This window comes from Mercenaria mercenaria, chromosome 3 (assembly GCF_021730395.1).
Source record: "Mercenaria mercenaria strain notata chromosome 3, MADL_Memer_1, whole genome shotgun sequence".
Lineage (NCBI taxonomy): Eukaryota > Metazoa > Mollusca > Bivalvia > Venerida > Veneridae > Mercenaria > Mercenaria mercenaria.
Window position 1 is genome coordinate 72,523,196 of NC_069363.1, and position 15,263 is coordinate 72,538,458.

The window sequence follows — 15,263 nt, forward strand, 5'->3', positions numbered from 1 at the left end:
TTCAGAAAATAAAGTTATTATTATTATTATTATATTATTATTATCATTACTACTTGGGGCCTATTTGGCTGAGTCGTTTAGGTCGGTGACTTCAAATCACTTGCCCCTCAACAATGTGGGTTCGAGTCACGCTTGGGCGTAGATTTCAAGGCATCCAGCTGGTGTACGGAAGGTTCGTGATTCTACCCGTGCCCGCCCGTGATAAAATAATGCCCGGAAGGGCACCTAGGGTCTCCTTCCACCGTGAAAAGCTGGAAAGTCGCAATATGACCTATAACTTTGTCAGTGTGACGTTAAACCCAAATACTTTGTCATATTCCTTCGCAATAATACAAATGTACTTTACAGCTAAAGCAAATGTATTTCAGTAAAGTTTAGAACGGCTGTAACTACAACTCACTAAATCATTCATTTTCGTTCTAAGATTTCCAATAAGTAACTATATAGTTTTCTTTAAGATGCACTCCTGTTATTTTTTTTCTGCTGCTCATAATTTAAGACGTACAAAGTAGACGTTCGTTTAGATTAATGGTGGAAGTCGAAAACGAAATATAATGACATCATTTTATTAAAAACAATAATTGGCATAAATACATAATTATATACAGTGTGTCAATAAAGTCTTATGATAATTGTTTACGTGTAATGAAAGTATTTCGAACTGTAAAAACTATGGTGAATCGAACTATTTAGGCTCACGTTTTAATAACAATGATGGACAGATATTCACCCAAAGAAGACACCAGGGATAGTTAACATTCGAGGAATCTAAAACAACATTGAGTGGCACATCGGAAGAGATATCTCACAAGGACAGGACAAGGAATGTGAATTAACATTGAGGGGCCCATCGGAAAAGATATCTCTTAAAGAAAGGAAACTGAGGGGCCAATCGGAAGAAATAACTCAAAAAGAAAGGACCCGGGATAATTAACATTGAGGGGTTTACCGGAAGAGATATCTCACAAAGACAGGACAAGGAATGATTAACATTGAGTGGCCCATCCGAATAGATATCTCAAACAGAAAGGATCGGGGATAATTAACATTGAGTGGTCCATCGAAAGAGATATCTCACAAAGAAAGGACCGAGGATAATTAATATTGAGGGGCCAATCAGAAGAAATATCTCAAAAAGACAGGAACAAGGGTAATTAACATTGAGGGGCCTATAATTATGAAGAGATATGTCACAAAAAAGGACCGGGGATAATTAACATTTAGGGGCCCATCGGAAGGGATATCTCACAAAGACAGGACCTGTGATAATTAAAATTGAGGGGTCTATCGGAAGAGTTATCACAAAGACAAGACCGGGGATAATTAAAATTGAGGGACCCATTGGAAGAGATATATCACAAAGACAGGACCGGGGATAATTAAAACTGAGGGGCCCATCGGCAGAGATATCTCCCAAGGAACAGATCAAGGACAGCTGACATGGAGGGACCCACCGAAAGAGATATCGCACAAAGAAGATACCAGGGAAAAGCCAATATATACAGATATTAACAAAAGGACATTGAAGGGCCCATCAACACAGATATCACTAAGGATAGTTGGCATTCGGAAGGTCCTCCGATACAGATATCGCCCATAGAAGAGATAATTGTGAAGGGATAATTGACATTATTTAAGGAGCAAGCCAATCAAAAGAGATATCATCCAAAGAGTTGACATTGGAAGGGCCTATCGATGGAGATATCAAGCAAAGAAGGAACCAGACACAGATGACAATTTAAAGGCATATCGAAAGATATCACCCAAGAGAAAATATAAGACAGTAAACATTCGATCACGCGAAATATGACGTCTCCAAACGAATAGTATTTCCTCACTACTCGAGACAATCTTGAATTAAATATCATTTTAACAACAACAAAAAAACATACTCAGATTTATCACAGTGTATAAATGTATGTTAAATTAACTAAATATGTACATCAGAAAAATAAGTGACTGAATATTTGCAGATTAATAATTTACACATTTTGAACATTTACATAATCTATTCCAAAAATGTTAGTTTTTGTGTTTAAGGAACCATTACAGGTCACTGACATTCCTGTTGGATGTGTGTGTGTACTGTTTAGTAGCTGTAGTACTCGATATCAATCCTTCTGCACAGGTACACGGAGAAAAACAAACCAAATAACTGAAATGACAAAATGATCTTGTTTTAGTATATACTATGTATATGAATTCGAAAGAAAACACGGTTAATTTCAACTTCTGTTTAGAAGAATAAAAATGACCCAGGCGACAACCAAGGTTTATTTATCTTATATTGCTAAGAACTGTAACAGTGTCAAAGATAATATGAAGTTCCCAGAACTTTGAAAACCTAGTACAAACAAGGCATGTTCATATGTCCATTTCTATTTTTTTTTCTTCAAATTAATATCTATTTGCTGTTGTAAGATTAAATACCACTTTTTTTACCGCCATCTCCAACATTTTTTCAGTTTTCACTATTGAATGATTTACAAATGTACAGTTACAGAGATATATTACCATGACAACGACTGTAGCAATGGAGCAGACGCCAATGATGACCACGTGATTCTGTATGTAATGGACAAGCTCATCATAACACCCCTGAAATATAAAGGTTTCAATTAATTCTACTCAAAAGTATAGCAGTGTTTTGGGTTGTTTTTTTAAATCTTAAAACACGCAACATCCATGCAATGATTTAGATTAATTTCATTTTTAATCTTTGTTGAAAAGAAAGCGAAGTAAGGATAACAGGACTTGTGCCAATGTAAACCGCAGTCATTCTCTCATGCAATCTGACTAAAGTACTTGATCTTCTAAACGAAGATCTGAGAACGACCCATTCACATTCATCTTCTGTATATTTTGGATTTCCAATATTGCTATTTTTATTTTCGCAAATCTATTTTTATTTGAACCAATCAGACAACTTGTTCGAATGTCAAAGAGTAAGAAAAATTTGCAGTCAATCCAGGGCTCGAACCCGGGACCTCTCGCTTACAGAGCAATTGCACTACCGACTGAGCTGACCGGCTATCTGATTTCTTTCGACATAAAAATTGTTGTTGTAGATATCAAAAACGAAGGCTTTTTAAAGCTTGCAGAATGTTGTAAGTTAGCTTTTGATTGGCTAGCGGAAGGGTCGTCAGAACGAGGCTATCAATAGCTCGTTGTCAGATCCTATGCGTAGCGTAATAGGAGATGTACTTTAGTCAGATTGTTCTCTCATGTCACTGTAGGATTTTAAGATATATGAAAGCTTTGTACTATAATTTATACTATAAAATACTGACCACCGTGTACAGTTCTGAATTTGTATCCACATTGCCAAGCAGGGGCGGTGTTACAGAGGGCGGTCCGTTGAAGCCTGTGATACCTGTACACAGGTTTATATCTCCGTCCGCCTTACAGCAGCTCTGGGGTACATATGGTTTACCTGCAGAATAACAGTTGAAATGTTGAAGAGGGAAAGTACTAAAGAAAAGTTGTTTTCTAATAAATTATATTCAAGAAAGAAATAGAACTGCAATCATGTTTTGAAGGGTAAGTAGTTCTAGATAATTAAATTTATAGCCTTTTTTTACAGAAAAGCTAGACAATTTCTTAAGTTGAGACTGTCAGTGGGAAAGATTTATTTTTCAGCTATTCACGTTTGTACTGAAAATGACAAGTTACAAAACAACAAATGAATTAAAGAAGAAATCTTGTTTTATCTAAAACGTAACATCAAAGTGTCGGTATCATATAAGTGAATTATAACGGTATATGTGCATCTAATGGAAAGTTATGACACAATATCCATGTGTCAAAAGAAAGTACCAAGTTCGCGTCTTTAGGGAATGACTTCCGACCTTGTGTCTGAAATATCAATATCGACCTCGTGTCTTTGAAGAGAGAGTATCACCCTTGTTTCTTTAAGAAAGAGTTAAGACCTTGTGTCTGAAAAGAGTGAGATAAGACCTTGTGTCTGAATAGAGTGAGATCTGACCCTGTGTCTGAAAAGAGTGTGACTATAGACATTGTGTCTGAATTGAGTGAGATTAGACCTTGCGTCTGAATAGAGTCAGATTAGACCTTTTTGTCTGCATAGAGTGAGATTTAATTTTAACTTTAATACAGTTCGTTCACTGGATATGTGATGCATTCAATTGCATGTATGGGGCTTTCAACTGCATAATTATGCTGTACTTAACTTTGTATCGAAATAACTTTTTGTGCGGTGTTTTCAACTGTATATAACTTTATTCTAGTGTATTTGGCTTCATACGCGATGCGTTTACCCGTTTTTTAGGCATTTGTAACTTTAATTACGGTCCTTGCAGCTATATGTGCGGTGTTTGCATTTGTATATGACGTACCTGCAGCTGTGTGTGAATTGTTTTTAAAGTTACATACAGCGATTTCAACTGCATTGTATGCGTGCGGTGCTTCAGCAGCAAGTACGGTTCTTTTAACTATATATGCTGTATCTTACATATTTATATCAGATGCTTTCAATGTATATGCGGTGTAATTAACGTTATGAGCACACTACATCATGAGTTCGGAATATTACGAAAGTTAAAGTGTACTGTTGAAAACATCCGATGTATGGTATGATTCGAGGGCACTGTTTCAAATCTGTGTCAGATGTTTTCAAGGAAGCTCGGGGTTTGTTTCGTAAAAAAACTTGATTTCATAATGTTATTTAACCATAATGAAGTTGCACCGCAAACACAATATAATAATCGGACCACTACACATCAATGGAAAGAGGTCCAATGAAATCTGAAACAACCACACACGCAAAAGAAAGCCGAAATCAGCGCATTAGTATCTCCAATACAGCGAGAAGCGGATCATATACTTGAAGATAAAAGTACAGCATAATTATGTAGCTAAAAGCATCCTAAATAAAGTTAAAAGCATTACCTATAAACTTAAAATCACCGTATATAAAAAAGATCACACTGTATACAGTTAAATCCGTATACAAAGTTAAAAGCCCAGGGTACGATGTTAAAAGGATAGCATATACAGTTGAAAGCATCACATAAACAATTAAAACGACCGCATACCAAGCAGCGTATAAACACCTGAAAGTATAGACTTACAGTCTACTGAAAGTACCGCGTATAGAGTTGAATATACCGTATATACTGACAAAAGCACCGTGTTAAGCGCATCATATACATGTATACCCATTGCATATAAAAGTTCGTATACTGACATAAGTACAGCATAAAGTGCTATATCAAAATCGGAAAACAGCTAGGGCGTTCCATATGTCTGATATAGGATGAACTTAATTAAAACATTGTGTTTGTAGAAATTCTGAAATCACTTTTATGACCTAAAATTCAGTGCTGCATATAGCAAGTTACGATATTAAGTCAGCATAAAGTATGTTACACCACAAAGAGTGAGTTACGGCCATTTGTCCGGAACAAGTAAGTTACGACCACCATAATGATTTTTGCAAAGAACGAATAAAGACGCTAACTCTGTATAGTGCACGCCATCGCCCGCTCGTAGTTTCTTTACAAATTCATTTAACCATGTATCGGACACCTTGCCGTTTGATTTCCTGGAATTAATGAATGTCATCAGTTTGTTTCGACTCACCTGTTTCAAAACCTTTATACCATTCCGAATGTCTGTATATGGCCCACGATGTCGTACTGTTGAGGTCACCTGTCACTCCACAACATTTCAACTGTAATTTTACAATAAAACATGCCAGTATCATCTTCGATTGACTGATTTTTATTGATCAAACCGAGAATTCACGTGTCATACATTTTGTATTAAAATTATTTTATTTTGACGCTATAACTCACTGACAGTATTGACCAAACCAAGGATGACCTTTTAAGGGTTACTACATTTCGGATTTATATTTCCGGCCAAGATTCAAGACCAAGTCATATTATAAATTATACATATTAACTATGGGCATGCATTTTATTATTAGTTTATTGCAGTTTTGTATAATAATTCCTCCTTAAATCGTACAGAAACATAAGTAGTCAGATTCACTCAGTTGTCGTCTTTTCTACTTGTAATCTATACAACACCTTCATTTTACTTTCTAGCATATCTGTTTGAACACATAATGTTTTCCTGAAGTACCAATGGTATTCGTTACATTTTTACAAATATAAGTGCATTCCAATGTTTCCTTTCAGATGGAAGTCATTCATTTATTTTGAAAAAAAAAAGATTCGGTTGCATATTTTATAAGTTTGGAACAATTTACAGCATCTGATGTGTTATTAGAGCGCGTAGAGCGCCCTGTAAACTATTCATTAACTGTTGTCAACCTGTCTAATCCTAATACTAGCTTAATGATTGCTGGTAGATTGAAGATTGACCGTGTGTGTGTGTTTGTGTGACTATACCTCTCTTTGCAACCAATTCCAGAAGTCTGTTATCATTCTGTTGTCTGCATTGGTAGCAAGGTCTACACCATATTTTTCTATTAAAACATCCTCCATGGAATGTATGATGTCTCCTTCCATCTGTAAACAGTATAAAATTCGTCGCTTGAATGATTTACAGAGGCTACAATGAGTTATGTTAAGTAGCGTTAACTGTGCTGTGTATGCAGATGTTTGCTTTCTTTCACTAAAATATTTTACATTTAGATAATATAATAATAATAATAATAATGATAACTTTATTTTCTGAAGGTTACATACTAAGTGTACAAATACAGATATTTTACAACTTATTTCCAGTATGGCCTTCAACTGATATACACTCACACATACACACAATCATACAATCAATTTATAATTTAACATTTATACAAAAATACACATATCAGAATTACTTAAATTTTCTCGACAAACACGTCTCAAATTAAAGAAGTCTTAAATGAACGTAATGTAACAATAACTATGTTTTAAAAGAATTACCATGCGCCACAAAGATTATACATGACAATTAAGATGTACAAAAAAGGAAGTATGTCCCATAAAATAATAAGTAGTTCCAGATTTGAATAATAAGATAGTATGAATATTATTATTATTGGAAACGAATTCAGTAACATCAATTCAACAAAATTCTTGTAATTACAAATAATTAATTGCTAAAAACTATTTTAACAAGAGAAAATTCTTTAAATCATGCTTGAAAGTAGTTATATTGTTATTATGAAGTTTAATGTAAGAAGGAAGTGAATTCCATATGTGTGCAGTTTGTAGCTAAATGTTTGTTTCAGGTAGTTCGTTTCAGGTTTAACAATAGAAAGATTCATGTTTTCGGTTGAGCGCAGACTGTAATGATCATTATGAACAAAATGTAGTAAATCTGATATGTATATAGGACAATCTCCTGTTTTACTTTTGTACACTAATAATGAAATATGGTATTTGCACCAAAAGAGATAGAAGTTTTGAATTTCTTAATACTTCATCAAAGTTGCTACACTTTGATTTTGTAATTATTTTTATAGCGCGTCTCTGCAAAGATGTAATTTTATTAGTGTCCGATTTGTGACAAAGTCCCCAGACATTGCAACATTATTCCATGGTTGACATAATATATGCATTGTAATACAATAGTTTCATCTCATCTGTTAAGAAAAATGCAATTCTTCTAAGTAGAGCAATTTTTGAGTTTAGTTTATTGGCCACGGTACTAACGTGGGATTGCCAAGACAGAGTTTCATCGATATAAACAGTTAGAACTTTCTGACACTTCACGTTTTCAATGACCGAACCCTCTAAAATTAACTCAAGTTTTTTAGTATGTTTTATTTTGACTCTAGTGCTCAATACCATACATTTTGTTTTTGAAGGATGAAGTGACATGTTATTTATTTTACACCAATTATGGACACTAATTATGGACACTGAAGTTCAGACTGAATTTTTGTAATACTGTTGGCGGATTTATGTAAAGTGGAGTCATCGGCATATAGATCAATGTTGGTAGTATTTGAAATTAACGCCATTTTTACTTCAAATGTAAAAACTCCTCATCAAATATATTTCACTTTACTATAATATGAATACATGTATACAGTGTGTACTGTTTTTAACCAAATGCATAGTGCTGTTAATACACATACACTTGTTAATTGTAATGCAAGAGTAAGTATCTACCTTTTGTCTAAACACGAACACAATAATTGCTGCTGTAATTAACGCTAACACGAGGACTGATATGGCAAACACAAACTGAAAAAGAAACAAAACAAGTAAATTTAGAAAGAAAAAAAATTGCTTTAACTTTACTGACTGACTTCAAGTTCCCATCTAATGAAAACATAGATATCTAGACAACCTAACTGCACTGATGTAAGAGTGATCGGAGCTTCAAACAATTTTATTCAAATTCATGTCATAGGTCATTTGAAAGGTATGAAGGAAAATGGAGAATTTGTTATCCAATACAAATCGAGAGGTCAGAGCGAAAGTGGTCTAACTGATCAAGAAGTAGATAGAGAACAGTTTCGCTCTCACCCATCGTAATGTTTCAATAGACTAATATGCAAATAACCGGAAGACAATAGCTATAATACTACTGCCCCCGCTTCTATTGCTCCTATACCCAATAGAGAGAAGATACTTACACAACCGAGCATAAATTTGCTTTCTCTAAGAGATCCGCAGCATCCGCACATAGATATTACAATGAGCACGGAACCACAAACAATTAGAACGTACGCTGCAATTTGGTAGAGATCATTTCCGAGAATTTCTGACAACTGCTTGGCACCATAGTCAGAGCCGAGAATATAGATACCTAAGCCGAGAATACCAGCTCCAGCTATCTGCAAGACAAAATCATGAATATCAAAATTATATAAGGCTTTTTCTAGCAACAAAATGTGTACTTGAAAATGGAAGGGTGATAGAGGATGATAAAGCAACGATGACACCCTATAAACACGTAAGCTATCGTCTACATGAAAACTGTCTATTTGAGCAATGTGTAAATGAACAATGTCTACATGAAATGTCTATATGGACAGTGTCTACTTGAACAATGTCTACATGAATAATGTCTACATGACAATTTCTACCTGAACAATGTCGACCTGAACAATGTTTACGTGAACAATGTCTGCATTAACAGTGTCTACATTAACAATGTCTACTTGAACAAGGTTAATGAGCACCTATTGTTTTTCCATAGACTTCCATTGTAACATTATGATGTAAACGGCCTTCCATAAATCGAAACAATCAAGAAAATCTTAGATGACGAAAAATATATGAAAAGTGATACTTTATTTAAGTAATATTCTTGTGAATGATATGCCCCCTGTTTACATCGTTGGCATTGCGGAAAAAATTCGACAAGACTGTTTTTCAATACACGTAAAGTAAAATATAGCAAGTTTTGTCAAAATGTATAATAAAATATTGTAAATGCAGTTAAACATAAATTTCAATTTTGAAAACAATAATTACTTCCTGAATTGTTTACATGACTGACCAATCAGAACAGCCAAACATTACCTTATACCAAGGTATACGTGTACTTTATTCCCTGTACTTTTTTGAACTGGTGGTCTCTGACCTCTACATAAATAATGTCTCCATTAACGATGTCTACTTGAACAATGTCTACATAAACAATGTCTGCATGAACATTGTCCTCATGAACAGTGTTTACATGAACAATGTCTACAAAAAACAATATCTACGTGAACAATGTTTACATGGACAATGTCCACATGAACAATGTCTTCATGGACAATGAATACATTAGCAGTGTCTACATGAACAATGTCTGCAGAAGCAGTGTCTACATGAACAATGTCTGCAGAAGCAGTGTCTACATGAACAATGTCTGCAGAAGCAGTGTCTACATGAACAATGTCTACCTGAACAAAGTCTTCATAAACAATGTCTACCTGAACAAATGTCTGCATAAAAATGTCTACATGAAAAATGTCTACAAAAACAATGTCTACCTGAACAAATGTCTGCATAAAAATGTCTACCTGAACAATGTCTTCATAAACAATGTCTACCTGAACAAATGTCTGCATAAACAATGTCTACCTGAACAAAGTCTTCATAAACAATGTCTACCTGAACAAATGTCTGCATAAAAATGTCTACCTGAACAATGTGTTCATAAACAATGTCTACCTGAACAAATGTCTGCATAAAAATGTCTACATGAACAATGTCTACCTAGACAAATGTCTGCATAAAAATGTCTACATGAACAATGTCTACCTGAACAAATGTCTACATAAGCAATGTCTGCATGAACAATGTACTTACGAATATAATGAATGTGAAGAGAAGGTTGGCATATTTAAGAAACTGGTGACAACCTGTCGTCATTTTGTCTCCACGTCCTGAAACAGGCAATAATAATCAGTCATGTTAGTATATATTACCTTCATAAATAGTAACGTTGAAGTTTTCATGCTAGATTAAGCTGCTTAAATCAGAAATGTAAAAATCTTCATAGTGAGGATGCTTGTTAATATTCTGTTAAGTATTGTATGCACGGTCGCAATAGAGAATACTAGGTTAAGTATAAGGCTAAGATAACATTAACAGATCACCTTCAGAAAATAAAAAATAACCATCACCATCACGGTTAAATGCATATAGATAGCACCAGTCGAATAATGACAAACTATAACTCTATGTAGTTGACGCGGTAAAAAAATACGATCTAGTCGTTATTTTGTGTAAAATATAGTTCCGGTAGGATAGCATCAGACCCACGGCCCCTATAATGAATATTAGGTTTGTTGTGAAAAAAAATGGCTGGGCAGCACTTTCAAATTTTGTCCCCGTCGATTTTTTAATGTTTAGGGTATTATTCAGTGTATAAACATTAATTGTTTGATTACTGAAGAAATAAATTTATAAGACATACGTATCTGGCTGATTAGCGCGTGTCATTTTTTTTAACGAACTTGATTTTTTATTGATACATATCGACAGTCGCTTAAAGGCGTACGCTAGAATTCCCTGAATATGAGATGGGCGAAAACTTTTTATTGGGAAAATTTTCGCACCAAATTCTAGCATACGTCCTTAATATCGCGAATGATGATACTTCACTGTGCAGCACCATTAACAATGATTTAAGTAAAACATACACAAAATGTGTTTGTGACAAGAGGAATAACATTTTGGATTATGGATCAAAACAAGAATGGGCATAAAATCTATTAACATGCATACTGGTATAGTTAATTTATAAAACATAAAAAATGTAACGTGATTATTGATAATCAATAAGTTTTTTTTTTCCAAACAAATTTATTTTTGTTAAGAGTAGATATTTCAAACTATATTGGTTAAGGAAGTAAACGTGCCTTTGAAAAAAAGTTCAGACTGTATAGTTTAATTATTTAGTAATGTGGTTATAGAAAATAATTCTTCTTCCGCTTCATATATAACATATGAGTCATAGATACAATCTTAAAAACTTATAGAGCCAAATAAACATGTAAATGATAATAAAAGCTTTCTAATCACATAAAATACACGGTTCTTATACAGAATAGTACGTGTTTAGTGGGAACTGGAACACGAAACTCCGCCGCCGTCACTAAAGCCCCTCCAAAACACCGCCGCAGCTATGGTTTGCTGTGCTAGACATTAGTAATTTTAACTGCAGATTATATTCTATATGGTATCTTATAGTTTCATTTTTTCCGTGTCACCAGACAACTCACATGAAGTAAGAATTTAGCTTTTATGTGACCAACTGGCACCAAATAGATTTTAAAGTCTTTCACAGAGCTGTTGAAACTAGTGGAAACGAGTGGTTTTAGAAAAGTAAAAGAAGCCCAAACTTACTTGACATGTCTCTTATTTCCAGAACACAATGTAATACAAAATTTCACAAATTTAGTTATGTTTAATTTATCATTATTGATAATGTACCGATTTCACTTATCGCTTTGAACGATTTGACAGTTACATGTTAAACACGGAAAGAGATGGGGAAAATTAAAGACCCGGGGCTATTTTTCATAAATTAATATGGTTAATAAAGGGAGTTGCGTTTGTTATTTGCCGGTAAATGAATCATATCATGACAATGACGTTTCAAGTTATCAAAGTTGGGGTTTCCAACATTCTGGTATATATACACATGGCTATATGGTGATATGCAATATTTTACCAAAGTATAAATACAAAAACAGTAATTATTTTTAGTATCAAAAATAAGATGCCTATTGCCACATGACATGTATACTTCGCAAGTAAGCTGAATTGAATTGAACGGAGTGACAAACCTGTCTCGGCTTTGAAAAATATTTCGATAGGTTCATCACGTGCACTTATTTTGACAGGTAGAAAAGTGAATTCTTGACTTACTTGATGATATCACTGAAGAGTGTCCAAAAGAGCGTTCTTTGAGATTGTCTTTCCATGTTTTAAAATGATCTGTCTGTTTCAGGATGCTGTCAGACGAGCCGGGATAGTCTGGCTGTTTCGGGATGCTGTCAGACGAGCCGGGATAGTCTGGCTGTTTCGGGATGCTGTCAGACGAGCCGGGATAGTCTGGGGCTGGATACATCGCCTCATTTCGCCCAAAGTATAAATAAAACTCACTGTTGGGTTTATGCGTGCTGTAACTTCCGCGTAAATTTGGTCTCGTATACATTTATAAACAAATTCAAACTATTCCGGTATAACATATGTTACTTTATTTCACTTCCTTACCATAGTTGTAAAACCTTAATCTGACTGTCGGAAATCACAATAAATAAAGTCTATGCTTTTATATTGATATTCAATATTTAGTCTTTCAAACTCGACTGCACTTTGATATACGGTTATATCTGTTCCGTTTATGAAAGCTCTATTGAAACCTCTGGTTTTACATTACGTTGATTTCTTAAAATGCAGTTACCCGATATGTTCTTTGTTTATGATACAGCAGGAGCGGTTTTAGATGGGACTAGGAGCGCACCCGCTTAATTGCATCTGTATTTAATACAATAGAGAATTAACTAAGTTCCTTACTTACCACTAGAAATGCAGGGTCTGTTTTGACACAGCACGGGTGTCAGTGGCAGCGGTATATCAAGAATTAAATCAGCGTTGTATGGTCTATTTAAATTTTCTACCAAAATAAATAAAAAGATCGTGGAAGACAAAAACTAGACTAACTTCAAGTAGGCCTATAGCCCAGTAGTCAGTACTGCCAGTCCGATAGAGTGAATGGACGCACTCCCCACCCTATGACGCCAACGTACAACGAAGAAAATGGCTAAACAAAAGATGGGATGTCACAAACCCAAGGCTGTTTTTGCACGCAGTAAACATGGCTTTTTACAAGTCCATCAGTAAAACTTTCAGCTTAAGTTTAACAGCGTGACTAAACACACAACAAACAAAAGAAATATAAAATATTAACAAAACGCGATAACTGTGGCCTTTATTTACTAATACCGGATCAACCCATAACAATGAAATAGGGAATGAAATAGGGAATCAGGTGGAAACATTACATGACAAATATCTTATATCGCAAAACCGATGTAAGTAGCGGCGTGGTCTAGTGGTTAACACGTATGATTTGTAAGCTTACGGTACTGGTTCGAATACAGGACGAGCTACCTTTTTTTAATTTTCTAACATGTTTTTACCTGGAGAAGAATACAGGTAAAACTATTTGTATTATGATTTTCTCGTGCAGTTATACTTAGTACTTATTGATCGAGGATGTCATATTAGAATAGTCATTAAATCTATTAACATGAATAAAGAAAACTCTTGCAAGAATGAAAGAAATACTAAATACAAAAGACGATATAAAAAAGACTACAAAAATAGAATAAGTAAAATCATTTAAAAAAAAAAAGTGCTCGAACCTACACCATACAAACATAAAAATAATAGAGGTCCAACACACTATCCAGTCGACTACAAATCTGTTATGGATTAACGCATCGTATTTAGAGTTAAAAAGACTATAATATACAAATGAACACCAATTATAGGTTAATGCACCTGCTTTACCTGTTTTTGGACTTAACCAAGTACCGTTAAAATAAAATTATCGCGATCCATTAATAAAAGTGGAATGCCGATAATAAACAGAATTTGTAAACATAATGATTACCAAATAGTTTTCACTATTCAATTGAATTCCAAAGTATTGTGTAAACAGGAAAGACGTCATGGCGTTTCAACGAATAACTCATATCATTCTATATCTATTTTATTTATCCAATCGATCGTGAACTTTTATTTGCAACACGTGACCGTACAATATATTACCGTATTGGACGCACGTGCGTACAAAAAAAAAACCCTGTATTTTTTCCGTATTTGGACGGTTCAACTGTCCCATGTTAAACATACAATAAGCCCGAAAACGCGTGAAAATGTAAATCGAATGAAGTAGGCGCTCTATGTACAGAGTTTAATTATGCGTCTTGAAATCAGGAAAATACAGACAAAGCAGAAATACAATATTCAGTGAATCGTTTTTAATTTAAATTATAGTAAAATATAAAAATAGATATAGAATAAAAGGCTGTTTAAGACTGAACTGTACAGTACGAGATATATTGAACTCTACCCAGCTGGGAAAACCATATTTGCGCCCTAATGCCTAATTCCGCAAAGTATTACAATTTGGTCCTGGCGTGTATAAACAAAAGAGTGTGATGACCTACCATTTAGCGTCTTACATGCGCGAAGAAACAGTTCTATCATATAATTTGGTATAAATTCAACAATAAAAGACATACATTGTATTAGGATCGAAATAATTTAAAGCAAAACAGTGTTTGAACAATTGTGATCATACGTCGTACGAAATAACTCGGGCTGTGCCCTCGTGAAATTATTATGCCCGACGTATAACCACTGGTCGTGTATGAATAGTATTAAAACACGGTTTTGCTATAAATTATCTTTTCAAATACAGTTAAAGTAAAACAGATCGTTTGCTTAAAACTAAAAAGCCTTGATATAAAATGTACATTGGCTCCCTCTCTTGTTCTAAGCGCCTCCTCTGCGGCTCTGGCTCCTCCTCTTGACCAAAAATACACATAGACGGATGTAACCCGTTAACAAATCACGTAGGTTAAACAGTAACAAGACGTTCTCTTTAATAGCATCCGTACGATGACTATGAAATCTACTACATTCCAAAAGTTTACATTTCTCGTATAGTTCCGGTCATTGGCGCGTCCTCGGAAGTATCACTGGCTCCTTTTTCACCTACACAGAGACATCTGGTGTTTACAGGCCGTGACTAAGTTTGCAATATGACTATTCAAGTGTGAAACTCGCGATACAAGCTAGGAGTACATTGTTTGACTTTTA

The 15,263-nt window shown here is 34.6% G+C and overlaps 1 protein-coding gene across 2 annotated transcripts; it reads right to left on the bottom strand.

Moving 5' to 3' along the window:
* Positions 1 to 552: 552 nt before the first annotated feature.
* Positions 553 to 12,772, bottom strand: LOC123524423 (CD151 antigen-like). 2 transcript variants are annotated; one of them, XM_045302618.2, is made up of 9 exons: positions 12,297 to 12,772; positions 10,230 to 10,306; positions 8,561 to 8,761; positions 8,091 to 8,165; positions 6,378 to 6,497; positions 5,602 to 5,692; positions 3,291 to 3,433; positions 2,515 to 2,598; positions 553 to 2,155 (listed from the first exon to the last, which is right to left on the bottom strand). In XM_045302618.2, the coding sequence occupies exons 1-9, from the start codon at positions 12,583 to 12,585 to the stop codon at positions 2,090 to 2,092; spliced, it is 1,146 nt and encodes a 381-aa protein (XP_045158553.2). In that variant the 5' UTR covers positions 12,586 to 12,772; the 3' UTR covers positions 553 to 2,089. The 2 variants fall into 2 exon arrangements, with proteins under 2 accessions (XP_045158553.2, XP_045158554.1); XM_045302619.2 differs by lacking the exon at positions 12,297 to 12,772 and adding an exon at positions 11,772 to 11,897.
* Between the last annotated feature and the right edge of the window lie 2,491 nt (positions 12,773 to 15,263).